The following is a 24,925-nucleotide window of genomic DNA, read 5'->3' as shown; positions in this document are numbered from 1 at the left end:
TTTCAAACTCAATGTGATGAAAAAGCTAAAACAACTACTTCACACTGCTGATTTCCGCACAGTCATTCAAGCTACCCTCTCATCAAAATTGGACTACTGCAATGCACTCTTCCTAGGTCTCCCCTACTCCTCCTTAAAGCCACTCCAAATGCTACAGAATGCTGTAGCGAGAACCAATGTCAATGCCCATAAATATGACCACATCACCCCTATCCTGAAAAACTTACACTGGCTCCCGATCCCCTCACGCATCCTTTCCAAACCCTGACAGTGATTCACAAATCCATACACTCTCACAACTCAAATTAGCTTGATGAACCCTTTCGTCCTATACGATCTAACCACTCCACCAGAGCCTCCAACAATGGGACCCTCCATGTGCCTTCCCTAAAAAAGGCACACCTCACCCTCACAAGGGATCGAGCCCTCTCAATTGCCGGACCCACACTCTGGAACTCATTACCCCCCAACCTCCGGCTTGAGACCTGCTCTTCCAAGTTCAGGACCAACGTAAAAACTTGGCTCTTCAAACAAGCTTACCCCAACAATGCCTCCCCCCCCCAACCCCACTACCAGCACTAACTGATCCTGTATAACAGGGGTCGGGAACCCATGGCTCGCGAGCCAGATATGGCTCTTTTGAGGGCTGCATCTGGCTCGCAGACAAGTGTCGCCACACTTTCCCGCTGACCCAGCTGCTCCCCGGTCCTCCTCCGCCCGGGCTTAAAATGCTGTCCGCCTGGGCAGAACGTGGCAGGACAGCTGGAGTCAGCGGCACCGGCGTGCTCTCTTCTTCCCGCCCCCCCCCCCCGCGGCCCGGAAGAGGAAGTGGAGAGCATCGGGTGCATGCGCGGCAAGAAGAGGCCACGCTAGTGCGCTTGGCATCGGCCCGAAGAAAAGAAGACTGCAGCGTGGCTCGGAGGAAAATGAAGAGGTTCAACCGCGGCCGATGGGACTCCGCCTCCGCGAGGGCTGAAAATGAAGGAGGTTAGCATTGGGAGGAGGCTGCTGCTGCCGCGAGTTCCCGGGGTGGGGGTGGGGGAGAGAGAGTGAATGAGCGAGCAAGCATGTGTGTTTGAGATCCTGTGTGTGTGAGTGAGAGATTGCATGTATGTGAATGATTGAGAGCCTGTATTTGTGAAAGAGAGTATGTCTGTGATTGAGAGCCTGCCTGTGAAAGAGAGAGCATGAATGTAAGTTTACCATTGGGAACCTGTATGTGTAAGTTTGTGATTGAAAACCTGTTTATGTGAAAGAGTATGTGTGTATGATTGAGATCCTTTGTGTGTGAGAGAAATCATGTGTATGTATGATTAAGAACCTGTGTGTATAAGTAAGAGAGATCATGTGTGTCTGTGTGTGATTGAGAGCTGGTTTAGGTGATGGAGCATGTGAGTATGTGATTGAGAGCCTGTGTGTAAATGAGAGAAAGAAAGGACATGTTTGTAAGCATGTGAATGAGAGTGTGTGTGAGAGAAAAAGACAGCATGTATTTATGTGATTGAAAGCCTGTGTGTGTGTGTAAGCATGAAAAGATAGACAGCATGTGTGTAAATGTGTAATTAAGAGCCTATATAAGTGAGAGAGAAAAAACATGTGTATATGTGAGTACTGAGAGCATGTGTGTATAGGTGTGTCATTGAGAGCCAGTGTGAGAGAGAGCGCTGGTATGTGACAGAGAGGAGAAAGTTCCAAGCAAACCACCCCGCCTCCTGCTAATTCAGAACAATCTCAGGACACCTGGATATCAAACGTTCCCAGGTATGCAGAGCAAAAAAAATTTTGTATCCTTATTATTTTTCATTACCGGGTCTTTGTGTCTGCTATTTTGAAATATTTTGTTGGTATCTGGAAATGTTTTATATGAGTTTTTAATTATTGGATATTCCACTCATCAGCTGTTTCGAAATATGTTCTTTTTGTTAGTACAGTTTTACTGCTGATGATTTTATATTTCTTGATTTGTTTTATAAGGATGGGTGATGTTTCTTTTTTCCTTTGTTACACTGCATACAGAGACTCTGGCTTGTTGCAGTTTCCAATTCAGTTTTTTCTGCATGCTTCTTGTTATGCGTTTTGGTCTCTTTATTCTATGTTAGGTGAGGGGCAGCACGTGAATCAGGTGAGGTTTTCTGCTGGCGTGTAGTTTCTGTGTAGGACTCTATAGCAGCCTGACTTAGTCCATTTTCCTAATAGGAGATGTATTGGTGTCTTAAGGCCTGGTGTAATATTTTCAGAGACTTATTGTACTTTAAAAGTGTGATCTTACATAAAATGCACACATTTACTTGTATTTAGTTTTAAACATATTGTATGGCTCTCATGGAATTGCACTTTAAAATATGTGGCGTTTATGGCTCTCTCAGCCAAAAAGGTTCCTGACCCCTGCTGTATAAAGTTTTGGGCAATTCTGCCATGCCACTGTGCTGTTTACTCATATTCTTCCTCTTGCATCTCCTCTCAATTGTTCCTATGTGAGCCCTCCCCCCCACCCCATTACCTGTTCTTTGAACATTTCCAATCTTTAGTTATGATGTAAACCGATATGATGTCCCCACTAATATCAATTTGTCAAAATAAATAAATAAATAATCAGAGCTCAAGAGCAACTTAGCAACTTCCCAAACTAAGGATGAGCTGCAATTTGAAAATTAAGTTTCGTTAAACACAGTTGAATGCATTCTGATTGACAACTGGAGCAAAAATGCAAGTTCTACAAAAACCATCTGACCATGCGGTCATTGTTAAAATAACATACTAATATGAATTAAGGTTCTTACCCTTGAGAAACTTTGAAAATAAAAAGAGTATTTGAGTTCTATACAGCAAGAAATGACAGATCCCCTATCAGTTTCCAGAAGGTTGGACTTGATGGCATTCCGATATTCTTTGAAGCTACTCAACTACCAATCATTGAATGCTACTGAAACCCGCAAAAGTCTGGTGCACATTTCTAATTCAAAACGAGGCTTACTTTTTTTTTTTTTTTTTTTTTTATTAAATAGAGGAGAGAGCATGCCAAGTAAAATATATATTTTTTGTTTAGATTTAACTCACACCTATTTATTGATAACTCAAGGTGAGTTACATTCAGGTACAGAGGACTTACAATCTAAGGGCTTGATTTACTAAAGTTTTTATTCTAAAGACAAAGAATGGGAGAAAAGCCATAGTAAATTAGTCCCTAAGTTTGTACCTGAAGCAATGAATGGAGAAGTTACTTGGCCAAGGACATTCATCCAGAACCAGGTCTCATGTGAAAATAGTACACCATCAGATTTGAGTCATCTTTCAATGAGGCATTTGTTAATTAAACATTCCTAATTAGTTTCATAAATGAATATATGGATCTGTGTAAAAAAAAAAACCAACAGCAGCTGTCTGGAATGCTAAATGTAACAGTCATATAGCAGGTAAACACCTCTCTTTAGTTTAAAATTTAAGGTCACAATTATGTAAAAACACACACCCCACAATCAGCCAAGTTGTTGGAGAATCAGACATAACATTTTTTCTCTTGCAGTTAAAAAAAGACCAGAACATATCAGGAAATGTCTGGCTCTGTCTCCACAAAGAATTTACTCATGTATCTAAATGTTGCATCTCTCTGAATCTTGCATATAGAGGCCTGCACCTTCAACCAGTGAATTATAATCATATAGAAAATCATGTTCAGCTAGATGGGTGGCTTACCTATACTCATACAATTCCAATCAAAAGTACAGGAAAACAAAAGCATTTCAGGACAAATAAATTGCTTACTTCTACAGTGCAGCACTCAACAAAAATACCACAAATTTTTTTCATACCAAATGTAGTCATTAAAACTTCTGTGCTTCTTGCAGAGATAAAAATCCATCAAATACCAACATACCAGTTAGAATATTTTTTTCTTCAAGCAATACCAAAAAAATTTCAGAAACAATGCCACTAGCTAAAATCTGGAAACAATTTCAATTAAAATGATTTATAGTAAGAAAACACTATTTCCATACCATTTTTGTAAGTAGTCTTGTGCTTCCAAACGGGCACCAACCTCAAAAGCAATACCAGGTCGATTTGGAGGCTTTTTACTCATCTTAAGATCTTCAATCCTCTCCCTTGCTACCTCAGAAAAATAGAACAATGGTTTTAGTTTGCAGACATGTAAACATTTTTCAATAGCAAGAGACATGAAATGTATACTTACTTATAAAAAGTACATTTACAAATAAGCTAGTAATATGCATTTTTCCAAACATAGGATCATGACAATTCAAAGTATCACATTTTCAGGGAAAGAAAAGGATCAGTAATTATGCATCCAATCTTTGTTCAAGTAACCTAACAAGATGTTTATTTATTTGTTTTTATATACCGGTGTTTGAATTACATATCACATCCATTCACAAATACATTATGACAGGTACAGTAGATGGTTAGAGAGATGTCATAGGAAGTAATAGTCACAACATGGGTAGAGGAACAGGGCCATAACGATATCATAAATAGTTGTAGTATTGGAGTGTCAAAAGATGGTATAAATAGGAATGGTATGGCCAAAGGAATATATTGCATAGATGGCAGCGAATATTGGAGTAACAGGGTAGTAGTAATTGTCATTGGGTATATTTTGTAACGCGGAGGGTAATAGGGATGGGTGGTATAGATAAACAGATAGCATAAATCATTAAATAGATAGTGTAAGTAGACAGCATAAATATACAGAATAAATATATAGCATAAATAGTAATATAAAGATGTTGTGAAATTTAAACTTTTTTTGGTGAGAGAAATTTACCCCATATAATGTCTCTCTTCTTTACATGCTGATGGTGCAAGTGATAATGTTTCAGTTAAATATTTTCTGATTTACATGAGGTGAAGAGTTCAAGTAGCCACATTGGACCTGGAGTCTCTGTAGATTGGTTTTCCTTTTAAACGACTAACAAAACAATGATATTTTAATACAAAGTGTCTTACAGCACAGAATGCCAGCAGATTTTAAGAAAATTAAGTCTTTGTAAGTTGTAATAGCTTTTAAAATGACCAAAGGCAAAAGATATTATTTATATTAGTTTCTGAGACCTCACAAGCCTGTGAAAAGGAGACCTTGTGAGGTCTCCAAACTTCAAGTACTATATCATCTTTTTGGTTGGTCTTTTAAAAGCTATCACAATTTACAATGATTTCTAGTTTTCACAAAGTCAACTGCTGTAGCTTTATGTTGTAAAACACTGGACAAATATCAGACTTTTCAAATAAAAAACTGACATTACCCAGCAAGGGATATTTGAAAATCTGAGACTAAAGGGCTTGGGAATAGCAATAAATAACCACTATAGATCTTTGTGGAAAGTAAGGACTACTTAGTCCACCCAATCTGCCCTTTTGTATCTGCCTCCGCCCTCCACCACTTAGGTCCCTTTCGAGTCTATCCCATGTATGCATGATGACCACCACTGTTTCTGGCTTTTATAATCTCTGCTGAAGTCTGCTGCAGGCAGCCTTCCTTTGAACTGCCTCTACTTTGTCAATGTCTTTTAGTATCAGACAAGAGAGATCAGAAACCTTCCAACTACAGAAACCTCTCTTTATGCACCCAAGCATGTTATTAATTTTTCCAACTGTTTTGTCACACTGTCTAGCCTCCCTTAAATCATAAAACATAAGAAATGCCATGCTGGGTCAGGTCAAGGTCCATCAAACCCAATATCCTGTCTCCAACTATGACCAATCCAGGTCATAAGATCTCAGCAAATACAAAATTATTGATCATTTCTTTTTTTTTTTCCCACTGCAAGGGATAGCAGTGTCTTTCTCAGTCTACTTGGCTAACGATGTTTTATGAATTTTTCCTCCAGGAACTTATCCAAACCTCTTTTAAAACCCACTATGCTAATGGCCTTGACCAAACCCTCTGGCAACAGAGTCTACAGCTTGATCATACTTTGAATGAAAAAATCATTTCTATGATTTGTTTTAAATGTTTTGGTTGTTAAGTTTCATGGAGCATCCATGTGTTTTAGTATTATTTGAAAGGGTAAATAACTATACCTTATTTGTTCATGCCACCTAATTTATAAACAGTTATAGTGTTCCCTCTCAGCCATCTCCTTTCCAAGCTGAACAGCCGTGTTGCCTCTCATCATAGGGGAATCATTCCATCCCTTTATCATCAGATATCATGATCTCAGAGGTCTCCTTGCTTGATGCCTGCTAGTTCATCTCCCAAAAGTATATGGTTCTTGGATTTCCACATCCCAAATGCATGATTTTTGCCCCCCTTTTTTAAGTGTAGTTATCATACCTTTGACCATTTTTCCATAACTCTAAAATTGTTTTCACTTTATCTGTCCCGGCATGTCTACTTTTAGATATGCATATCACTTGCAAAAGGTACCCTTTCCCATCTGACTGGCCTCAGTATGTGATTTAAGATCTACAAAGCAAAGCACTAAGTTCTTCATTATTGAAATTGTATGTACAGATTATTTTGCACACATTTTCATATAAGTATGTGTCTTTTACACACACATAGCCATATGAAACCTAAATAAGCCTATAACTGTTTGGAGGAACCATCACATCAGCTTTATGATTTCACATTAGACGTTACTATACTCTGATGGGGAAGGTTCAGCCCGTACCACAAAAGGACAAGACGGAAAGCTAAACAGCACCGGCTCCCGAACGGGGACTTCTCGGGGTGAAGGGGGTGGGCTAGGCCTGGCCCGTAGCCCCGCTCTCTCCTGCTCTCTTTACCTTCTCAGCGCCGCCAGACCCGGGCACGGGAGGAAGAGGAGGCGGCAGCTAGCTGGAGGGGAGCGGCGAGGCCTGAACAGGCTGCGGTCTGGCTCGCTCTGGTATTTAACACTAACGGCAGGTTAGCAGAGCTATAACCGCAGCAGCTCAGCTCAACTCAGCGCCGCGCTCCGGCTCCACGGAGCCTCCGTCATCACGTCACGCCCACCGAATAACCCACCAACCAACATCCACCGCGGACTCGAAAGTGACGAAATCTCTGTGCGCCACTTCCGCTTCCAGTCTGTCTCTTTCACAGAAGCGAGGCCGAAGTGTTGGGCACGTGACTACAGGAAGGTTGGGTGCTAGGATGCGGGGCAGCCATCTTTGATTTGGGAAAAAAATTGATTTGTAGGCAAGGCGAAAAATGAATGTATAAATTATTTGAAAAGGAAGCTAGTTTGTCTGTCTTTATTGTTTATGAGCCGCAATGAATGCAGTAAGGGTAGTAGATAAGGGTAAATATTTTTCTAAACATAAGGTGTGCAATAGCACCTTGAGGGCCTGATTCACTAAGGCTTTCTTCCCCATTCTGTGCATTTTATTTTATTTCATCATTTTTATAGACCACCTCCCTGGCACAAATTAGGCCACCCAAAACGATGTAGAAATAAAATTAAAACAGGCTTCAAGTGAGTTATTATATCTAATGGGAGATCATGACATCTTATTTCTTTCATTAATACAGAAGTTTTCAGATGCTGGGTTTGTGTCTCAACTTTTGACCATCCATATGGCTCTCTTGCGTTTATTCATCTTTCCTCTCCTCATCTCTTATTACCGCTTTTACCTCTTTTGCTGGTTCCCATTGTAACCGTCTCTAAAAGTCAGTAAGGAGGCCCAGACAACTGATCCGTAAAGATAGACTTTTATTGCCAGCAAGATGCAGCTAAGACAAGGGCTTAGTACAACTGCATGCCACGCCCCCTCAGGAACAGGCTCTTATGCACTTTACAGTTCTTATCTTTCACACATGCGTTCTACAAACTGCTGAACAAGCATTTTCTAGCGTAGTTTTCAAGGAGGTGTTGCTTATAATCAGGCTATTGTTTCGTCATTTAATTGACGTGTTAGACATTTTATAGCGGTGATCGTATTAATACAATACAAATTATTAGAATTACGAAATGGTGGTGCGTTCCACTGAATGTCAGTACGTAAACACGTAATTGCGTAAGGCAGGTTACTGCGTTTCAAATGTTAGTACATTCAATATGGCTGTGCGTTTCACTGCTGGCGTAGTTAATCAGAGATTTTCAGTTATCTCCTTCATCGGTCGTCCATAAAATTTAACTCCTTCATTCCCCCCTTTGATACTTCAACTTCTTTTAGAAGGCGCAAGTATCACCTTTATCTGTGAGGTAGCTGAAAAGACAAACAACAATTAGTGTCATAGTAACTTGGTGTAGGCCCTAAAATATTTGCTAGGTCGTTGGTTTCTTCACCGGTTTGAGACGGATGGGCCCTATTGGCTTCACCCCCCTTTGTAGCCGGGCTTAACCCTAGCAAACATGGTGGCCTCACGTGTTAGTAGCATTAAAGATTAGTGTCATAGTACACAGAGGATTCATCTTCTGAGTCTGACGAATCATAGGAAATAAGTGAGGGGATTGAGGTGTATTGATTCAGCATCATGATTTGGGCTGCTGCTCGTCGGTCGGCAATCTTCTCCATCATAGTAGACAGGCTCCTGAGTAAGAGAGGGAAACAAAGAGGGAGAAGAGCACAAGAAAGTAGGAAAAATAACAAAGGAAATAAGAGTTCCTTGAGTCCTGGAATAGATGAGAGCCAGGAAGGCAGTGAAGCCGTCCAGTCAAGAGCTCCGGTCCAAGTCTGCACAGGAACATGAGCCAGGCGCACCATGCGATCTGTAATTTCCTCAATAACCTTGCTCTTATCATCAATCTGTAAACAACAATTGGAGAGGTTAAATTTCCCACATACCCCTCCCTCCTGTGCAAGGAGATAGTCCAGAGCCAATCGGTTTTGGTATACAGCGGTGATTAGCTTGGTATTTTGCTTAGCCAAAATATTAAAGGCCAATGCTGAATCATTAGTAAGGAACTCAAGAACTGCTTGTAGCCGGATGATGCGATTATTCATGTAAACTGGGGTTCGATATCCGAATGAGCCATCCTCTGCCCATGTACCTGGCCCATAGTATTCTACAATACGTTCAGGGGGCCATTCTTTATCAGACCAATCTCCGATGGAAACTCCATGCCGTCTTCGCCGCCGACTTGGTTTCATGGGGCTATAAACAGGCACGCCTAGAGTCTCTCCTGCTGTGACTGGTAGCAGGAAGAAACTAGGGCGTATTGTAGCGAGGAAACAGGTGCCATACCAGTTAGTGGGCAATTGTTCATACGCTCGTCGTCCGCATACGAAGTAGTATCCATCAGGAGCGATGAATGAGGTCGTTGGTTGTCCAGCTGCCTTCCAAGTAGCATTCAAGGTGGATTCTGTCCAGAATGGGTTTGGTATAGTCTGATTCTCTGTTTGCCACCAGGTATGAGTATTGTTTACAGCAGTAAGGACTCCTGTACATGGTGAATTTCCAACGGGTATTTTATAGATTTTGGAGAATTGTCGCGATATGCATTGTCTTCCAATAACGTCGGTCTGAAGAGCCCATTCATAAGGATTGTGTTTTCGGTTGTATGTGGTGGTGGTGTTCATAACATCCAGGTCGGCCTGGAAGATTTCTTTAGCTTCCCATGGCCATTGTTCTCCAATGTTGGTACCACCACAGACAAAGCAATTCTGTACTTCCAAAGACAATGCTATGTTCTCGGCTAAATTTACAAACATGTTTTTGGCTTGATGAGAGATGGCATGCTTCTTAAGTTCCTCAGTAAGCTGAGAGATTTTGTCGAAGAAAGATTGATATCCCACCACAGTGGTTTGGTGAACAATGGGAAGGGGCTTTTCTCGTCGCTGGGTGATAGTGAGGTATGTCATGGGATCCCCTCCTGTCCCATCAATTCCAAAGCCCCAAGTATCTTGCCAAGGGGATCCTTCAGCCCGGACAGGCCATTCCAAAGTGACAATGTTCCCAGTTCCTTTACTTAGTCTGCCCACTCCTGGGCAGCCTGGGTATCCTCCTCCGGTGTAGTCGCACACCAGATTCCAACCGGAGAGCTCTTTATCTCCGGCACATGGCAACCATTGGGAGGGATTGTTAGATCGATCATAGGGACAGAGGTATTTGTGATTGAAAGTGTAGGCTTTCTTCCATGCTTGAGATCCACAATGTACTGCATTTGGATGTCTGCCAATGATAGTGCATGCGTCGAAAGTTAGGAAGACACTGGGTGGCCCTCCTATCAGGACTCTTGTGGAATTAATATAGTATAATATTCCTTTCCCGTCTGGTATGATATCAGATGTATAGGCTTTTGGCAGTCCAGTTGTGAGCGTTATATTATAATACTTGGGTGTTGTAGGTGAATGGCAGATGAGCTTGTTGTTCAGTACACATCGGTGGAAGGACTGCTGTCCTTGGGTGGTATTTAAGGCGCAAGCAGGTCTCTTTATACATGACGGTGGTGGTTGAGATTGATGAATGATTGTAAAAACCAGCTGGTATCCATCTTCAGTTGTAGTGCGCACTTGTTTGATACATTCGGTGCAGTTCTGGCTGAGGGAAGTGTGAGGGGACGCTGGGGCGGCAAACGAGATCATTATTAAGAACCATAAGACTCTCTGATGATGGTGCAAATAAGCCATAATTGAGCAGAGACGATGATGTAAATGATATTGATGAACCATTTCCAATCACTGTTGGATAGGCATATGATGGTCAGGGCGGTAACTAGGAGAGCACCGACGACCCACTTCCAGAGTGCTGAAATCATGTGCTATGATGCCTGTGAAGGAGGAGAGAAATAGACAGGTTATTAACGTTCTTAGGACTGCATTAGTCTCTTACTCGTTATTAGCTCTTGCTGTTTTTCTGGTAAATCTTAAAGTGTTGTCACCAGTCCTGGCGACTTGCCAAGTGCAATTGGCTGGTTTGATGCGGGTCCAGTGAATCCATGCGGGGCATCCAGATACTTTAACAGCGGTGGGTGTAGTTAGCAGCACGGTGAATGGTCCCTTCCACTGAGGTTTGAGGAAATCAGACTCATCCCACTCCTTGACCCACACGGAATCTTCCACCTGAAATTGGTGAGTAGGAGTGATTAAGATCAGTGGCTCCGTTTCACAAGTATACTTTCGGATTGCTTCCACGGTATCATATAATCCTTTTATCTGTTTGCTGAGTGCCATTTCCCCTTGGACCTGTAATGATTCAGGGAACGAGGGCAGCGGTGGTGGTCTAGCATACATCATTTCATAAGGAGTTAGTCCAGATTGTCGTGGAGTACACCTAATATGGAGCAGCGCTAATGGTAACATGTTGGGCCATTTGGTTTTTGTTTCCTGACATAGCTTGGCTAATTGACTTTTCAAAGTTCTGTTAGCCCATTCAACTGTTCCACTGCTTTGTGGTCTCCATGTGCAATGTAGGTGCCATCTGAGGCCAAGGATTTTACTAAGGTTTTGGGTCACTTCGCTGGTAAAAGCAGGACCATTGTCTGAATTGATCTGTCTTGGCAGCCCATATCGTGGTAAAATCTGATTGAGAAGTAGGAAGACGACTTCCCTGGCAGTTTCTGTTCGCGTTGGTATAGCTTCGATCCATCCAGTATAAGTACATACTGCGACCAAAAGAGCTTTATAGCCTTTTGCAGGAGGCATGTGGGTGAAATCAATTTGACAGACTTGAAATGGTATGGTTCCTCGGAGGACATGTCCAGGGGCAGGACCAGGTCCATTTCGAGGATTGTTCTTTGCACATGTAATACACTGATTAATTGCATGCTTAGTCAGTTGAGTGATTCGATTAATATAATACGTCTTTGCCAGTAGTTTTGCCAATGAATCACGACCAAGGTGAGTATTATTATGTGCTTCTTTTACTATTGTCCAAGCAATAGTTTCAGGTATCCATATTCGCCCATCTTGTATGATCCACCATCCGTTTTGTTGATGAAAGTTTTCAGACTGTGCCCAATCATTTTCTTCTGTTGAGTAGGTGGGTACTTCGCTAGGAAATTGCAAAAGGGGGCATGTGGTCAGCTCAGCTTGATATAAGTCCTGAGCTCCAGCCTTTGCAGCAGAGTCAGCTTTTTGGTTTCCTCGAGCAATGGGATCAGACTTCCCAGTATGGGCTTTACAATGCATCACGGCTACTTTGTATGGCAACCATACTGATTTCAATAGTTCATGTATCTCTGATGCATTTGTCAATTGTTTTCCTTCAGCAGTGAGAAACCCTCGTTCTTTGTACAATGCTACATGCACTTGAATTGTAAGAAAGGCATATTTAGAGTCTGTATAGATATTTACAGTTTTTCCTTCTGCCAGCTGCAGGGCTCGAGTAAGGGCAATTAGTTCAGCTTTCTGGGCAGATGTTCCTGGAGGCAGAGGTCCGGCCTCAATAATCTCGTCTTCAGTGACCACTGCGTAACCAGCCACTCGTTTTCCCTTTATAACCTGGCTACTTCCATCAGTGAATAAAGTCCATGCGCCTTGCCAAGGTTGATCTCTCAAATCAGGTCGACTAGAGTGTACTGTAGCCATAACTTCGTCACAATTATGAATAATTGCCTCAGGGGCTGGAAGCAGGGTGGCCGGATTTAGATTTTTGCAGTCTTGTATTTGGATTTCAGGTGTTTCACATAACAGGGCTTGATACTTTACAAGACGCGAGTTGGTCATCCATTTGGGTCCATGAGTTTCTAGTAGTCCTTGAATAGTGTGGGGAGTTGTCACTTGCAGAGTTTGTCCAAATGTCAATTTAACGGCTTCAGGTATTAGTAAGCATGCAGCCGCAATGCTTCGAAGACAACCAGGCCACCCTTTTGCAACATTGTCCATCCCTTTTGACAGATATGCAACAGGTCGTTCCCATGATCCAAAAGTTTGAGTCAATACCCCAATGGCCATTCCTTTCTTTTCATCGATGAACAGATGAAATGGTTTCATTACATCCGGTAGTCCTAGAGCCGGGGGTGAGATTAAGGCTTCTTTCAGTTGCTGTAGATGTGCTAGTTCATGTCCTTCCCACTGGAAGGGTTGAGATTCTGCTTCCTTCCCACGTAGTTTGTCATACAATGGTTGGGCTATAATGGCGTAGTTAGCAATCCAAAGTCGGCAGTATCCAGTAGCTCCCAGGAATGCACGAAGTTCCTTTTTACAGGTAGGGATAGGTTGATTTCTGATTGAACTCGTACGGGAGAATCCAAGGCACCGGGTGCCTTCACGAATCTGAAAGCCCAGGTATTCTACTTCCAATTCACAGATTTGAGCTTTCTTTTTGCTTGCACGGTACCCTTTTGAGTACAAAGTCTGTAATAAGCGAAGAGTTGCTTCTGCACACTCAAGGTATGTGTCCCGGAATAGTAAGAGATCATCAACATATTGTTTTACTGGCCCATGTATTTTCTGGTAGGTTTTCAAATCTTTGGCCAGCTGTTCTCCAAACAAAGTGGGCGAATGCTTGAATCCTTGGGGCAAACGAGTCCACGTATACTGTTGTTTAATTCCAGTATGGGCATTCTCCCAAGTGAAGGCAAAAATTTTCTGACATTCCTCCGCTATTGGAACGGAGAAGAAAGCATCTTTGAGGTCAATAACACTGTACCATTTGGACTTTGGAGTGACTTGAGCTAGGATTGAGTACGGATTAGGTACCAGGGCTACCAGATCAGCCACTTGGCTTTTCACTTTCCTCAGATCTTGTACGGGTCGATAGTCATTGGTACCTGGTTTCTTGACTGGTAACAAGGGAGTGTTCCAAGCGGACCGGACTCGTCGCAGGATGCCCAAGTCAAAAAGTCTTTGCAGATGGATTTGTATTCCTTGTCTGGCCATGTACGGGATGGGGTATTGAGTTTGATTAATGACCTGTGCATTTTCTTTTAGCTCAATCCACACGGGATCAGCCTCAGTTGCTAGCCCTCCTGGATTGTTTTCAGACCATACGAGAGGTATACTGTCCATTAAGTATCTCCGTTTTGCGTTAAGAGGGGTGCTTTCTTCATATCGATGGTCAATGATTTTTCTGATGACGGGAAGATGTAATCTCCATTCTTCTTGGAGGGGGCATATCAGAGAGACTGGATTGTCAGCAAAGGAAGCTCTAATTTCACCATTTGCTTCAAACTGCAGAGTTGCTCTTAATTTGCAAAGAAGATCTCTCCCAATTAATGGGACTGGGCATCCGGGAACATAGAGGAATCGGTGGGACACTAACTGTCCCCCCACTCGAACCTGTCAGTTCTGGAGAAGAGGGGCTGCCAGCGGCTTTCCAGAAGCCCCCACTATAGAGATACTTTGTGGGGTGGGAGTGGTTATTGCAGTAGTCATGACGGATCGTTGTGCCCCAGAATCCAGCAATCCTTTAAAAGTTTTTGCTCCAACCTTTATTTCTACTAGTGGATCATAGGAAAGGGTTTCCTTGCCTAGTCATGAGTTTCGTCCGATATCATCACCAGACTCATCTGACAACTCATCTAATGCCATTTGCCACTCAGCTTCTCGTGATTTGGGTAGTTTTGACCTTTCCCCCTCTCCTTCTTCTCGCGGAATCTCTGGGCATTCAGCCTTCCAATGTCCGTCTTGTCTACAGTATGCACATTGATTGACCCCTGGAGGCGCTCTTACTCCTCTGAGCGATCCACCTCTAGCTGGTCCTCCTCTAGGCAATGTCCTGAATGGCGGTCTGCCTCTTCCTCTCTGACCAGGGGATCCTTTATACCTCCTGGTATGCTCTCCGAAATTAGTTTCTTCCATCGCTGCGGCCAACAAGTTAACACCTTCTCTCATCCTTCTACCACTTTCTTTTTTCTCCTTCTTTTTGTCTTCCAGTTCTCGATTTCCATAAACTTTATCTGCCATGATTTTGAGCTGGCTGATATTCATTCCCTCAAACCCCTCTGTTTTCTGGAGCTTCCGGCGGATATCGGGGCATGACTGTCCTACGAAACTCATGACTATTATTGGATGATTCTTCTGGTCTTCGGGATTGAAGGGGCTGTATTTGCGATATGCATCCATTAATCGTTCTAGAAAATCTCCCGTGGTCTCGTCCCTCTTCTGTACCACGTCTTGGATTTTGGCCATGTTCATAATCTTTCTTTTTCCCCTTCTCAAGGCGTCTAGGAAAGCCCGCTGATAGGCGGCGATGCGGTCTCGTCCATTTGAAGTTTGGTAATCCCAGTGGGGGTCTACAAGCGGGGCAAGTTCCCTAACGGCAGCATCGGGATCACCGTCTGACCCGGCTCCGTTTCTTGCTGCTTCTTCCATATTTTGCTGTATTTGGCGTCGTTGTTCAGTGGTAAAAAGGAAAGAAGCCAGATGACGGATGTCAGCCCAATTAGGATTATGAGAAGAAAAGATTCCGTTGAGGAAGTCGATCATTTGATCCGGCTTTTCAGCATAGGAGGGGCCAAGTTGTTTCCAGTTAAATAGGTCACTTGATGAGAAAGGGACGTAGGTGAATAATCTTATGGTCTGCGTAGTTTGAAAAGCATTTTCTTCCATCGGGGCCACGGGTACAACAGTTGCAGTTTCTCTGATTGGCAGGTGTAAGCTAGCGGCTTGCGTTCTACTACGAGTGCAGGCTGAGACGGAAGGTCCTGCCTCATCTTCTTTTTTTTCCACTTCTAACTCTCTTTTTGTTTCATGTGATGTGCTTGGAAAGGGGTCAGGTGGCTCATATGCAGGCGTCGGTGGCAAACTATGCAATGGGGGATAAATTGGTACGTATGGCGGCGGCACTGGAATTTCAGGTTCATCAGCTAATATGGCCTCTGCTGCAAGCGGGGGTTTAATTTTTTTTTCTGTAGTTCCCTCATCTTTTTGTACTACAAATATGGCCACTGTCGATGACGTCACGTCATCTGCGCTCGAGATGGCCGCCTTCTCCTTTCTCTTCCGGTTTGGGGACTGCCGGCTTCCCGCCTTCTGCATTTGCGCCACCATGACAAGGGCGGCTCCCTCCACTAACTTTTTTGCCCACGACGGCGGTTCTAGAATAACTGCGATCCATGCATTAATATATGGAATATCTTCGGGGAAACCAGGCTGGCCCTCTTTTGTAACGATAATTCGAACCCTCGAGGCCGTTGAAAATTCAAAAGTTCCTTGCGGAGGCCAATTAACACACAGACTCGGCCATCGATAGGCACAGCGCTGAATCATGCCAGGTTTAGTACATGCATGTTTATCGAACACTTCGCCAAAGTGCGCCGTCATGGCTTTTAATGGAGTTGAATAGCCCCCTCCCATTAGGATAGAATCACAGACAAAGGAGGGAAGGGAAGACGGATAGGTAAGGGGTCCGTATCCGTCAGACACAAAAGGGTCACACTCGCCTCGACTAGAACGCGGTCGCCCGGTCTAGAACTGCGAGGCCTTTCACTCTCTTTCACACAACAAGAAACCTACCCCCAAAAATTTCTACCTGTTCCCAAAATTTTAAAGTGCCAATTCCAAAGATTTCTAAAATTCCAATTCAAATTCCAATTCCAATAGGCATGGCCGCAGGAGTGGGACCCCTACTAACCACTGCACGGGGTTTGATCAAGGCCCCCTCGACCTATCTTTCAAGGTCGGCTTGTAATTTCAGCTTTATCTTTTCTCTAATTCAGTTCCCACTGATTCTCATTCATGTGAGAATAAAAATTATACTTGCCTGAAACGCTCTCTCGATCGCGAAGAAAGCCTTCTTCCCGAATCACCAGCCCAGAGGTCTCGAGAGGTTTCCTGCGGAATGGTCCCCTCAGAAACCTGATCGCTGAACTCAGCGGTGGCCACTCACCAGGTGAGTCTGGGGGATCGCTCCGCCGCCAACTACCGGACCACCTGGGGGGCTAAAATAGCGTCCCCGGTACCTCCTGGCTGGCTTGCCAAATGTAACCGTCTCTAAAAGTCAGTAAGGAGGCCCAGACAACTGATCCGTAAAGATAGACTTTTATTGCCAGCAAGATGCAGCTAAGACAAGGGCTTAGTACAACTGCATGCCACGCCCCCTCAGGAACAGGCTCTTATGCACTTTACAGTTCTTATCTTTCACACATGCGTTCTACAAACTGCTGAACAAGCATTTTCTAGCGTGGTTTTCAAGGAGGTGTTGCTTATAATCAGGCTATTGTTTCGTCATTTAATTGACATGTTAGACATTTTATAGCGGTGATCGTATTAATACAATACAAATTATTAGAATTACGAAATGGTGGTGCGTTCCACTGAATGTCAGTACGTAAACACGTAATTGCGTAAGGCAGGTTACTGCATTTCAAATGTTAGTACATTCAATATGGCTGTGCGTTTCACTGCTGACGTAGTTAATCAGAGATTTTCAGTTATCTCCTTCATCGGTCGTCCATAAAATTGAACTCCTTCACCATCAACCTCCCTGGTGTTCTTTCATCTTCCTTTCTGGTTCCCTTAATCGTTTTTATTTTTTAAGAAAATTGTCCTTTGTCTGCCTAAGTAAGAACAGGATGCAAAATTGTCCTGCTTTTCAATGTGGACATACACAGAAAAAGAAGCTCAACTTTATTTCATATATGACACACATGGGCAGATCTAGGATTTTAAAAGGGCATGCAGAATGGTGTGTTGCATCATCATCATTCTCCTCCTTCTTCCACCCTCTCACTCTCATCTTCCCTTCTCTTTCTTTCTTCTTTCCTCCCTCCCTTCTGTTCCTTTCAAGTTTCCCTATTCTTCTTCCCCCACCCCAACCAACCTCAGATTCTTCTCCACATCCCCATTCTCTTGCTTGGGTACTTTTTAATCTCCCTTAAATTCATCTCCTTTTCCCCCCAAGCTCCTTTCCATGTCTCCTCAAATACCCACAGGTTCATCTCCATCTCCTCCTCTCCACCAGAGTCCTCTTTATTTGCCCCCTGCCTTGGATTCCTCTTTTTCTATTAGGTTCTTCACTATCTTTTCCCTCCCCATCTTTCCAGGCTCCTTGCCATCTTTTCTTTCCTCCTTTCATCCTACTATCCATCTTCCCCTCCTCTCCTTCAGGTTCTTTGCAGTTGCTTGGGAAAGAGTAATGACAGGCCAGCAGGACAGAACATGGTGAGCATGTAATCCTATCCCCTCTACTGCTTTTCTTCCATGGTGCATGCTTCCTGTATAATCAGGAAGCATAGAAGAGGAGCAGCAGCTAAAGAGACTAGGATTACATGCTTATTGAATCCCCACACTGCTGGTCTGCCATGGAGGAAGGGAAGCAGAGGAAGGTCGCCCTTTTGAATGTAATGTTTGCCACAGCTTTTAGAAAGGAGATATCCTGTTTTCTAAGCATGTCTTAGTGTTCATTTGTGCCCAGTTCTGTCCTGAATAGCATTGACAATTAGTTGCCTCTTAGCAGCCTGGCTTATTTCCAATGAGCGAGACTAAATGCTGGTATGACCTATAAATCAATATGATTGCTGGTAGAGCTGAGAACTCTCTGGGTTTGGCATGGAGTCTCTGCTTTCAAGATCCTACCTCCTCCAATTCTCCAAGAGAATTGGAGGAGGTAGTGTTACCATCAGAAAATAGGCCCCAGACAACTTGGTCAGGAAAGAAAGACTTTTATTGCATATGCAAGACACAGCTGAGAACAATGGCTCAGAAACTGCGTGCCCCCCCCCTTCAGGAGCAGACTTTTATACATTCCACAATCCTTATCTTTTACACATGCGTTCTACGCCTTGCTGAGCAAGCATATCCCGGCTGAAGGGGCTACTGACCCCCTCCCTAGACACCCTGGAACTTTCGTGAAACTTCTGCAGGAGAGGCTGTCGGGACTTGCAGTTCTGGAAAGGAATTTGCGAGTCTGCAGCAATACAACCCTTCACATAATACATCCATTGTTCTATTCTAGGTTACAGTGAAAGCTTATCAGAGAATAAGAACAGCGAAGCCAAAAATGAAAATGTGCAATGTGCTGACAGAGAGTTTCTCAATGTCCTAACTACAGCTGAATTGCAGACTGTAAGTAAACCCGTCATGAAGCAGGGAATTCTGGTACATGAAGTCCTGTTTGGCAGGAGTTTCAGGTTGTCCTCTGTCAGGTTGAAGCCTTCAGCCCCCTTCATTCCCCCCTTTGATACTTCTCATTCTCTATGAAAAGTATCACACCATCACAACGCAGCTGTGGAGCTGAAAGAAACAGAAACAAGAAAAATTAGCAAATTGAATTCTCAGGGGGCCCTAATTTCCCAAACAGTTTGATGGTTTCTTCACGGGTTTGAGACGGATGGGCCCTATTGGCTCCACCCCCCTTTGTAGCCCGAACTTGTCATGTATGGGAAGATGGCCCAGGATAAAACATGAGGATGGTTAAACAGGTTCTATAGGCTCAGAGGAATACATGTACAGTGACAGGAGCTGCGTGGCTGTTTTGCGTTCAGCAATGTCCTCCATCATCCGACGAAGACGATTTGAGCAAGAAAGGAATAATACAGGGTCCTAAAAGACAAAACAGAATTAAACTGGCTAGGATAACAAACAAGCTCTTAAATCCACCGATCATGGAAAACCAACTACGGAATCAGTTGGCCCATCCCAAGCACTAATGCCTGTTTGAGTGACTGCTAGGTGCGCTCCAGGAACGGGAACCAATTTGATTGGCTCCCCGGAACCACATGATCTGTTCACCTGTAGTTGGCGCCTTTCTGCTGGGTTCAAATACCTGTCAGTTTTGAGGGTAACTGCGCTCCCTGCCATATGTGAATGTACTCTTCAGTCAGGTATGTTGTACCCATATACTTTTGTTAATTTATAATATGTTCGGCACTAAGTCCACTATTGTGTCCTGATTTATACATATATTTCTTACAGTTTATTCTTTGAACTCCTTGTGCTCCCTCCCGATGCAGCCCGAGGTGAAACATGGGACCGTGTCGGGGGACGCTTTTAAGATGTTTGCTTTATAAGTCAGTGGAGTTGCCATATTGAAGAAATAAACAAGCTTTGTTCTTTAACAAACTGGATTGAAATTCTTTGGGATAAAACATTCTCTCTGCACTTTTTGTTTGGATGACATTGGTTTAAGTGCAGCAGTGCTCTGTTGTGTTTTTGGTAATTGAAATCTCCCATTACTACCGCACTACCAATTTGATTAGCTTCCCTAATTTCTCTTAGCATTTCATTGTCTGTCTCATTATTTTGGCCAGGTGGCTGAAAGTAGAGATGTGATTTGGCTGAACCTTTTGGTTCAGCTTTTGTTATCGGCCCGCCGCGGGAAATTTCGTTTTCACGTGGTTCGGGCCGATTTTTTTTCAGCTGCCCCAAAACGAAAAACCCAAACCCACCTCAACCCTTCAAATTTAATTAATTACAATCCCCCACCCTCCCGATCCCCCCCAAAACTTGCCGAAAGTCCCTTGTGGTCCAGCGGGGGTCCTGGGAGTGATCTCCCGCTCTCGGGCCATCGGCTGCCAGTAATCAAAATGGCGTCGATGGTCCTTTGGCCCTTACCGTGTGACAGGGGCTATCGGTGCCATTGGCCGGCCTCTGTCACATGGTAGGAGCAATGGACGGCCGGTACCATCTTAAAAAATGGCGCGGGCCATCCATTGCTCCTACCATGTGACAGGGGCCGATCAATGGCACCGGTAGCCATTGGTCGGCCCCTGTCACATGGTAGCCATTGATCGCTCCTGGGACCCCGCTGGACCACCAGGGACTTTCGGCAAGTCTTGGGGGGGGGTGGAATCGCGCAAGTCTTGGAGGGTCAGGAGGGTGGGGGATTGCAATTAATTACATTTGAAGGGTTGGGGTGGGTTTGAATTTTTTGTTTTTTTTTAATGTGCCTTTTCTTCCCCCCCCAAAAAAAAACGATAAGAAAACCACACGAAATTTCGTGGGTTTTCCTATCATTTCGTCAGCCCCTCGAAATGCAACGAAATAGGAAATATCGTCTTAATTTCCTATTTCATTGCAAACTAATGCACATCCCTAGCTGATAGAATACTCCTAGCGCTATACTTTTCCCCAATACGCAAGGGATTTCTACTTTAAATTCATACCTTTTTATCTGGCCCTACATATGAATGGATTGATTTAACTTTACTGTCATTTCCCTGTTGTGCCTGTCAACACCCTAGCTCTCAATCAAAGGTTATGACATAATAACTGAGATTATTGTTTAAGGAAGATATTTATTAAACTGATTTGTTATGGGGAGGCAATCCGTAAAATTATATACATATTGAAATGTAGAATCTCTTTATCCATCACGTTTGCAGATAACTTCATGTGCATGGTGAACAGAAAGCTTATTAAAACATATATTTCCAAAAAACTGGAGTAAGCACCTATATGGCAAATTAAGAAATAATAGTGAAAAGATAAAAGTTGGCAGCATCATACAGCACAACTTTGCTACATTCTGGTAAACACTGTTCTCTGATGCAATCTTCCATGACCTGTGAGGCTCCTCTGGTCGTCCTGCCTGCGCTTTCAGATTCCAGGGATATCATAGAACTGTTTCATAAATGATCCTAGCTCCCTGTACTTTTCTGGCCCAGAGATACTGTACCAACTCACTGAACTTAACATCCTTACAGGTCAATGAGTTGCCAACTAACTAGTAGTAAAGTGGCAATGTCTTACATTTCAAAGTGAATGGTCACTATAACTGAGTTATGAATGTTACAAATGTGAATTTTCATTCTTCTATGGCACCCCTCCCCATTAATATGAGAATTGGTTCAATGCATCCAAATTCCATCTAAACTCACAAAATCATTGCTATCTGAAGCATTATGAGCATAAAACCATAAGGTTGCCATCAAATCTTTCTCAATAAAAGAATTAGTGAGCAAAAAAAATACAATTTTTATAAACTATACAACTCTGCTGAATCTTCAAAAAAGGGGGATTTAGCATTTAAAGTCATTTCACAGGGTCAGCAGCTTAGTAACTGAGGTGTGCTTTTATTGTTTCATCATTCTGTTGGCTGCATTGTGACAGTTGTTGGTTAGGACATTGTAGTTTGTTCCTCCACTTCTCACTAGATCTCCAACAGTTTTCCCAGTCACGGGCTTCTTAGCTTCCACCTGTAAGAATAAGACATCAAATGACTTTACCTAATGCATTGTAGACAATCTGGCAATGTCTTCCTATTGTTCATTTACTGTGGCAGCGATGGTTTTTCCTGCCAGCTAGTGCCTGGCAAGGTGATTTTAGGACCCAAAGAAAAGCTGCTTTTCACAGTCTTGGAGATGGAGAATTCTCTGATAGCAGCATGAATTTGCACTTTGGAGATGCTGTTCTGCTGGACCTACAAGGTGACTTAGAAGAAGACAGGGATATTTCTTAGGGTGAGTAACTTAGGGCCTCATTTTCTAAAGTATCGCAGGCCTGCGATACTTTAGAAGATGAGGGGCGGGGGGCCGAAACAGGGGGCGGGCCTGCGCTACCCGGCAGCGATCGCACCAATTGGGTGCGATCGCTGCCGGTTTCGCACCCAATAGCACCACCATAGGAGGTGGAGCTATTGGGAGCGAAATAGGCAGCCTACCTTTTCACTGTCCACGGCATCAGCGCAGAGTCGGCCCCGGTGACGCCCCGACTCCTCCTCTTCCGGGGCCGACTCTGCCCCGACTCCGCCCCCATCCTGATATCGCACGCGATAAGGGACTTTTCACGTGCGAAAGGTCCTTTATTGCATGCGAGCGGCTTGGAAAATGAGGCCCTCAGTGTTTTGCAACTTTTGATGTCATGTGCATCTGAACAGAGACCTAGAGTTGTTTTTTGCATATTTTCTTTTTCTCTTTCAATAAATATATAAAATAACGAATGCCTTGTTGATCCAATGGCTTCTGGTTTATTGCAGGGGTTCTCAACCAAGTCCTTAGGACAGACCTAAATAGTCAAGGTTTCAGGAATTCTTCAATGAATATGCATGTGAATTGACTTGCATATAATGGAGGCAGTGCATGCAAATCTATTTCATGCATACTCATTGTGAATATCTTAAAAACCTTACTGGTTAGGTGTGTCCCAAGTACTGGGTTGAGAATTCTTGTCAGGTAATTTCAGGCATTAAAAACAAAAACAAAAAAACCCCACCAGTGTAGTAAAATTTGGTGCCTTTTTAATGAGGATGCATTTATTATGCAGCTTCCTGTATTTAGACCTAAGCTAGCATCATTTCCTACTCTTCTTTTTACTGGCCCTGCTCAGAGATGGTTTGATTTAATTTTACTGTCAATAGCTTGTTATGGTTGTTGAAAACTTTAAATCCTCACCGAGCATTAAATCAAAGGTAAGGACATCATAACTGAGATTGTTGTTTAAAGAAAATTTTTATGAAGTGAACTTAATTTTTTAAGAACATAAGAACATGCCATACTGGGTCAGACCAAGGGTCCATCAAGCCCAGTATCCTGTTTCCAACAGTGGCCAATCCAGGTCACAAGAACCTGGCAAGTACTCAAAAACTAAGTCTATTCCATGTTGCCGTTGTTAGTAATAGCAGTGGCTATTTTCTAAGTCAACTTAATTAATAGCAGGTAATGGACTTCTCCTCCAAGAACTTATCCAAACCTTTTTTAAACCCAGCTACACTAACTGCACTAACCACATCCCCTGGCAACAAATTCCAGAGTTTTTTAATTGTGCGTTGAGTTAAAAACAACGTTCTCTGGTTAGTTTTAAATGTGCCCCATGCTAACTTCATGGAGTGCCCCCTAGTCTTTCTATTATCTGATAGAGTAAATAACCGATTCACATTTACCCGTTCTAGACCTCTCATGATTTTAAACACCTCTATCATATCCCCCCTCAGCTTCTCTTCTCCAAGCTGAACAGCCCTAACCTCTTTAGTCTTTCCTCATAGGGGAGCTGTTCCATCCCCTTTATCATTTTGGTCGCGCTTCTCTGTACCTTCTCCATCGCAACTATATCTTTTTTGAGATGCGGCGATCAGAATTGTACACAGTATTCAAGGTGTGGTCTCACCATGGAGCGATACAGAGGCATTATTACATTTTCTGTTTTATTCACCATTCCCTTTCTATTAATTCCCAACATTCTGTTTGCTTTTTTGACTGCCGCAGCACACTGAACCGACGATTTCAATGTGTTATCCACTATGACGCCTAGATCTCTTTCTTGGGTGGTAGCTCCTAATATGAACCTAACATTGTGTAACTATAGCATGGGTTATTTTCTCTATATTTGTTTTTGGGGGGAGGGGAGGAGGAGGACATTAATCAAATATATGAGAGAAGTCACCTTCTACTGCAGTTTCGTTATGGGATGTGCATGCACAGAAAAGGTTATGAGTCATCAGTCATTCTAAAATCAGTTAACTCTGAGAAACATTATACAGTATAAACAAAACCACCCAACTGAGTAGGCATCTTCCCATCAGTATGCAATCTCCCCAAGCTCACTAATTCTAGAAGATAACAGAAATAATACTAATCCCTAGATCAGGAGAGAGCATCATTTAAAGAACATATTCTAGGGTGTTTTCAACTGTTTAGAATGCCACCCAGATTAGCAGCTGCTGTGGAGATTCTTGTTCACTGACCATGAGGGGCGAATGGAAGATCAGTGATTCACAACCTTTTTTGTGTCGTGGCACACCCGGCACAGAATTCATTTCATCATGGCACACCACCACCTTCACAATCATCATCTTCTTTCCCTGTTGTCCCACCTCTTGCATCATCACTTTCCCTTTCCCTCTACCTCTTGCTATAATCACTCTCCCTTTCCTTTCCCCCCAGCCCTGGCACCATCACTTCCTTCAACCCCCTAGCATCATCATCATTACCTTATCTTTCCTTCTTTCTTCCCTCTCCCCCACCATCATCACCTTCTTTTCCTTTCCCCTGACATCATCACCTTCTCTTCCCTTCATCTCCCCCCACCCCCTGGCATCATCACCATACCTCTTCTTCCACTCTTCTGGCATCATCACCACCTTCTTTTCTCTTTTTCCTAAAATCACTTTGTTTCCTTCCCTCTCCCTCAACCCCTTGCCCTCCACCCACTGGCATTATTACTGCTTTTTCTTCTTTTTCCCTCCAACATCTGGCAATATCATCACCTTATCTTCTCTCTCCCC

General features: G+C 43.3%; 1 protein-coding gene across 3 annotated transcripts in view; it reads right to left on the bottom strand.

Moving 5' to 3' along the window:
- Nucleotides 1-6,991, bottom strand: part of PHF20L1 (PHD finger protein 20 like 1) — a 375,592-nt gene extending 368,601 nt beyond the window's left edge. For 2 of the 3 annotated variants that reach the window (XM_029592050.1, XM_029592048.1), the window contains exons 1-2: nucleotides 6,745-6,991; nucleotides 3,996-4,104 (exon numbers count right to left, since the gene is read on the bottom strand). In XM_029592050.1, coding sequence (XP_029447910.1) covers nucleotides 3,996-4,078 — 83 coding nt within the window. In that variant the 5' untranslated portion in view covers nucleotides 4,079-4,104; nucleotides 6,745-6,991. Of the gene's footprint in view, nucleotides 1-3,995; nucleotides 4,105-6,629 lie in introns of all 3 variants that reach the window. The other variant, XM_029592049.1, reaches the window with a different exon arrangement.
- Between the last annotated feature and the right edge of the window lie 17,934 nt (nucleotides 6,992-24,925).

Source organism: Rhinatrema bivittatum, chromosome 2 (assembly GCF_901001135.1).
Source record: "Rhinatrema bivittatum chromosome 2, aRhiBiv1.1, whole genome shotgun sequence".
In the NCBI taxonomy this organism is placed as follows: domain Eukaryota; kingdom Metazoa; phylum Chordata; class Amphibia; order Gymnophiona; family Rhinatrematidae; genus Rhinatrema; species Rhinatrema bivittatum.
Note: the sequence above shows the minus strand (reverse complement) of the source record. Positions and strands in the feature narration are given on the sequence as shown.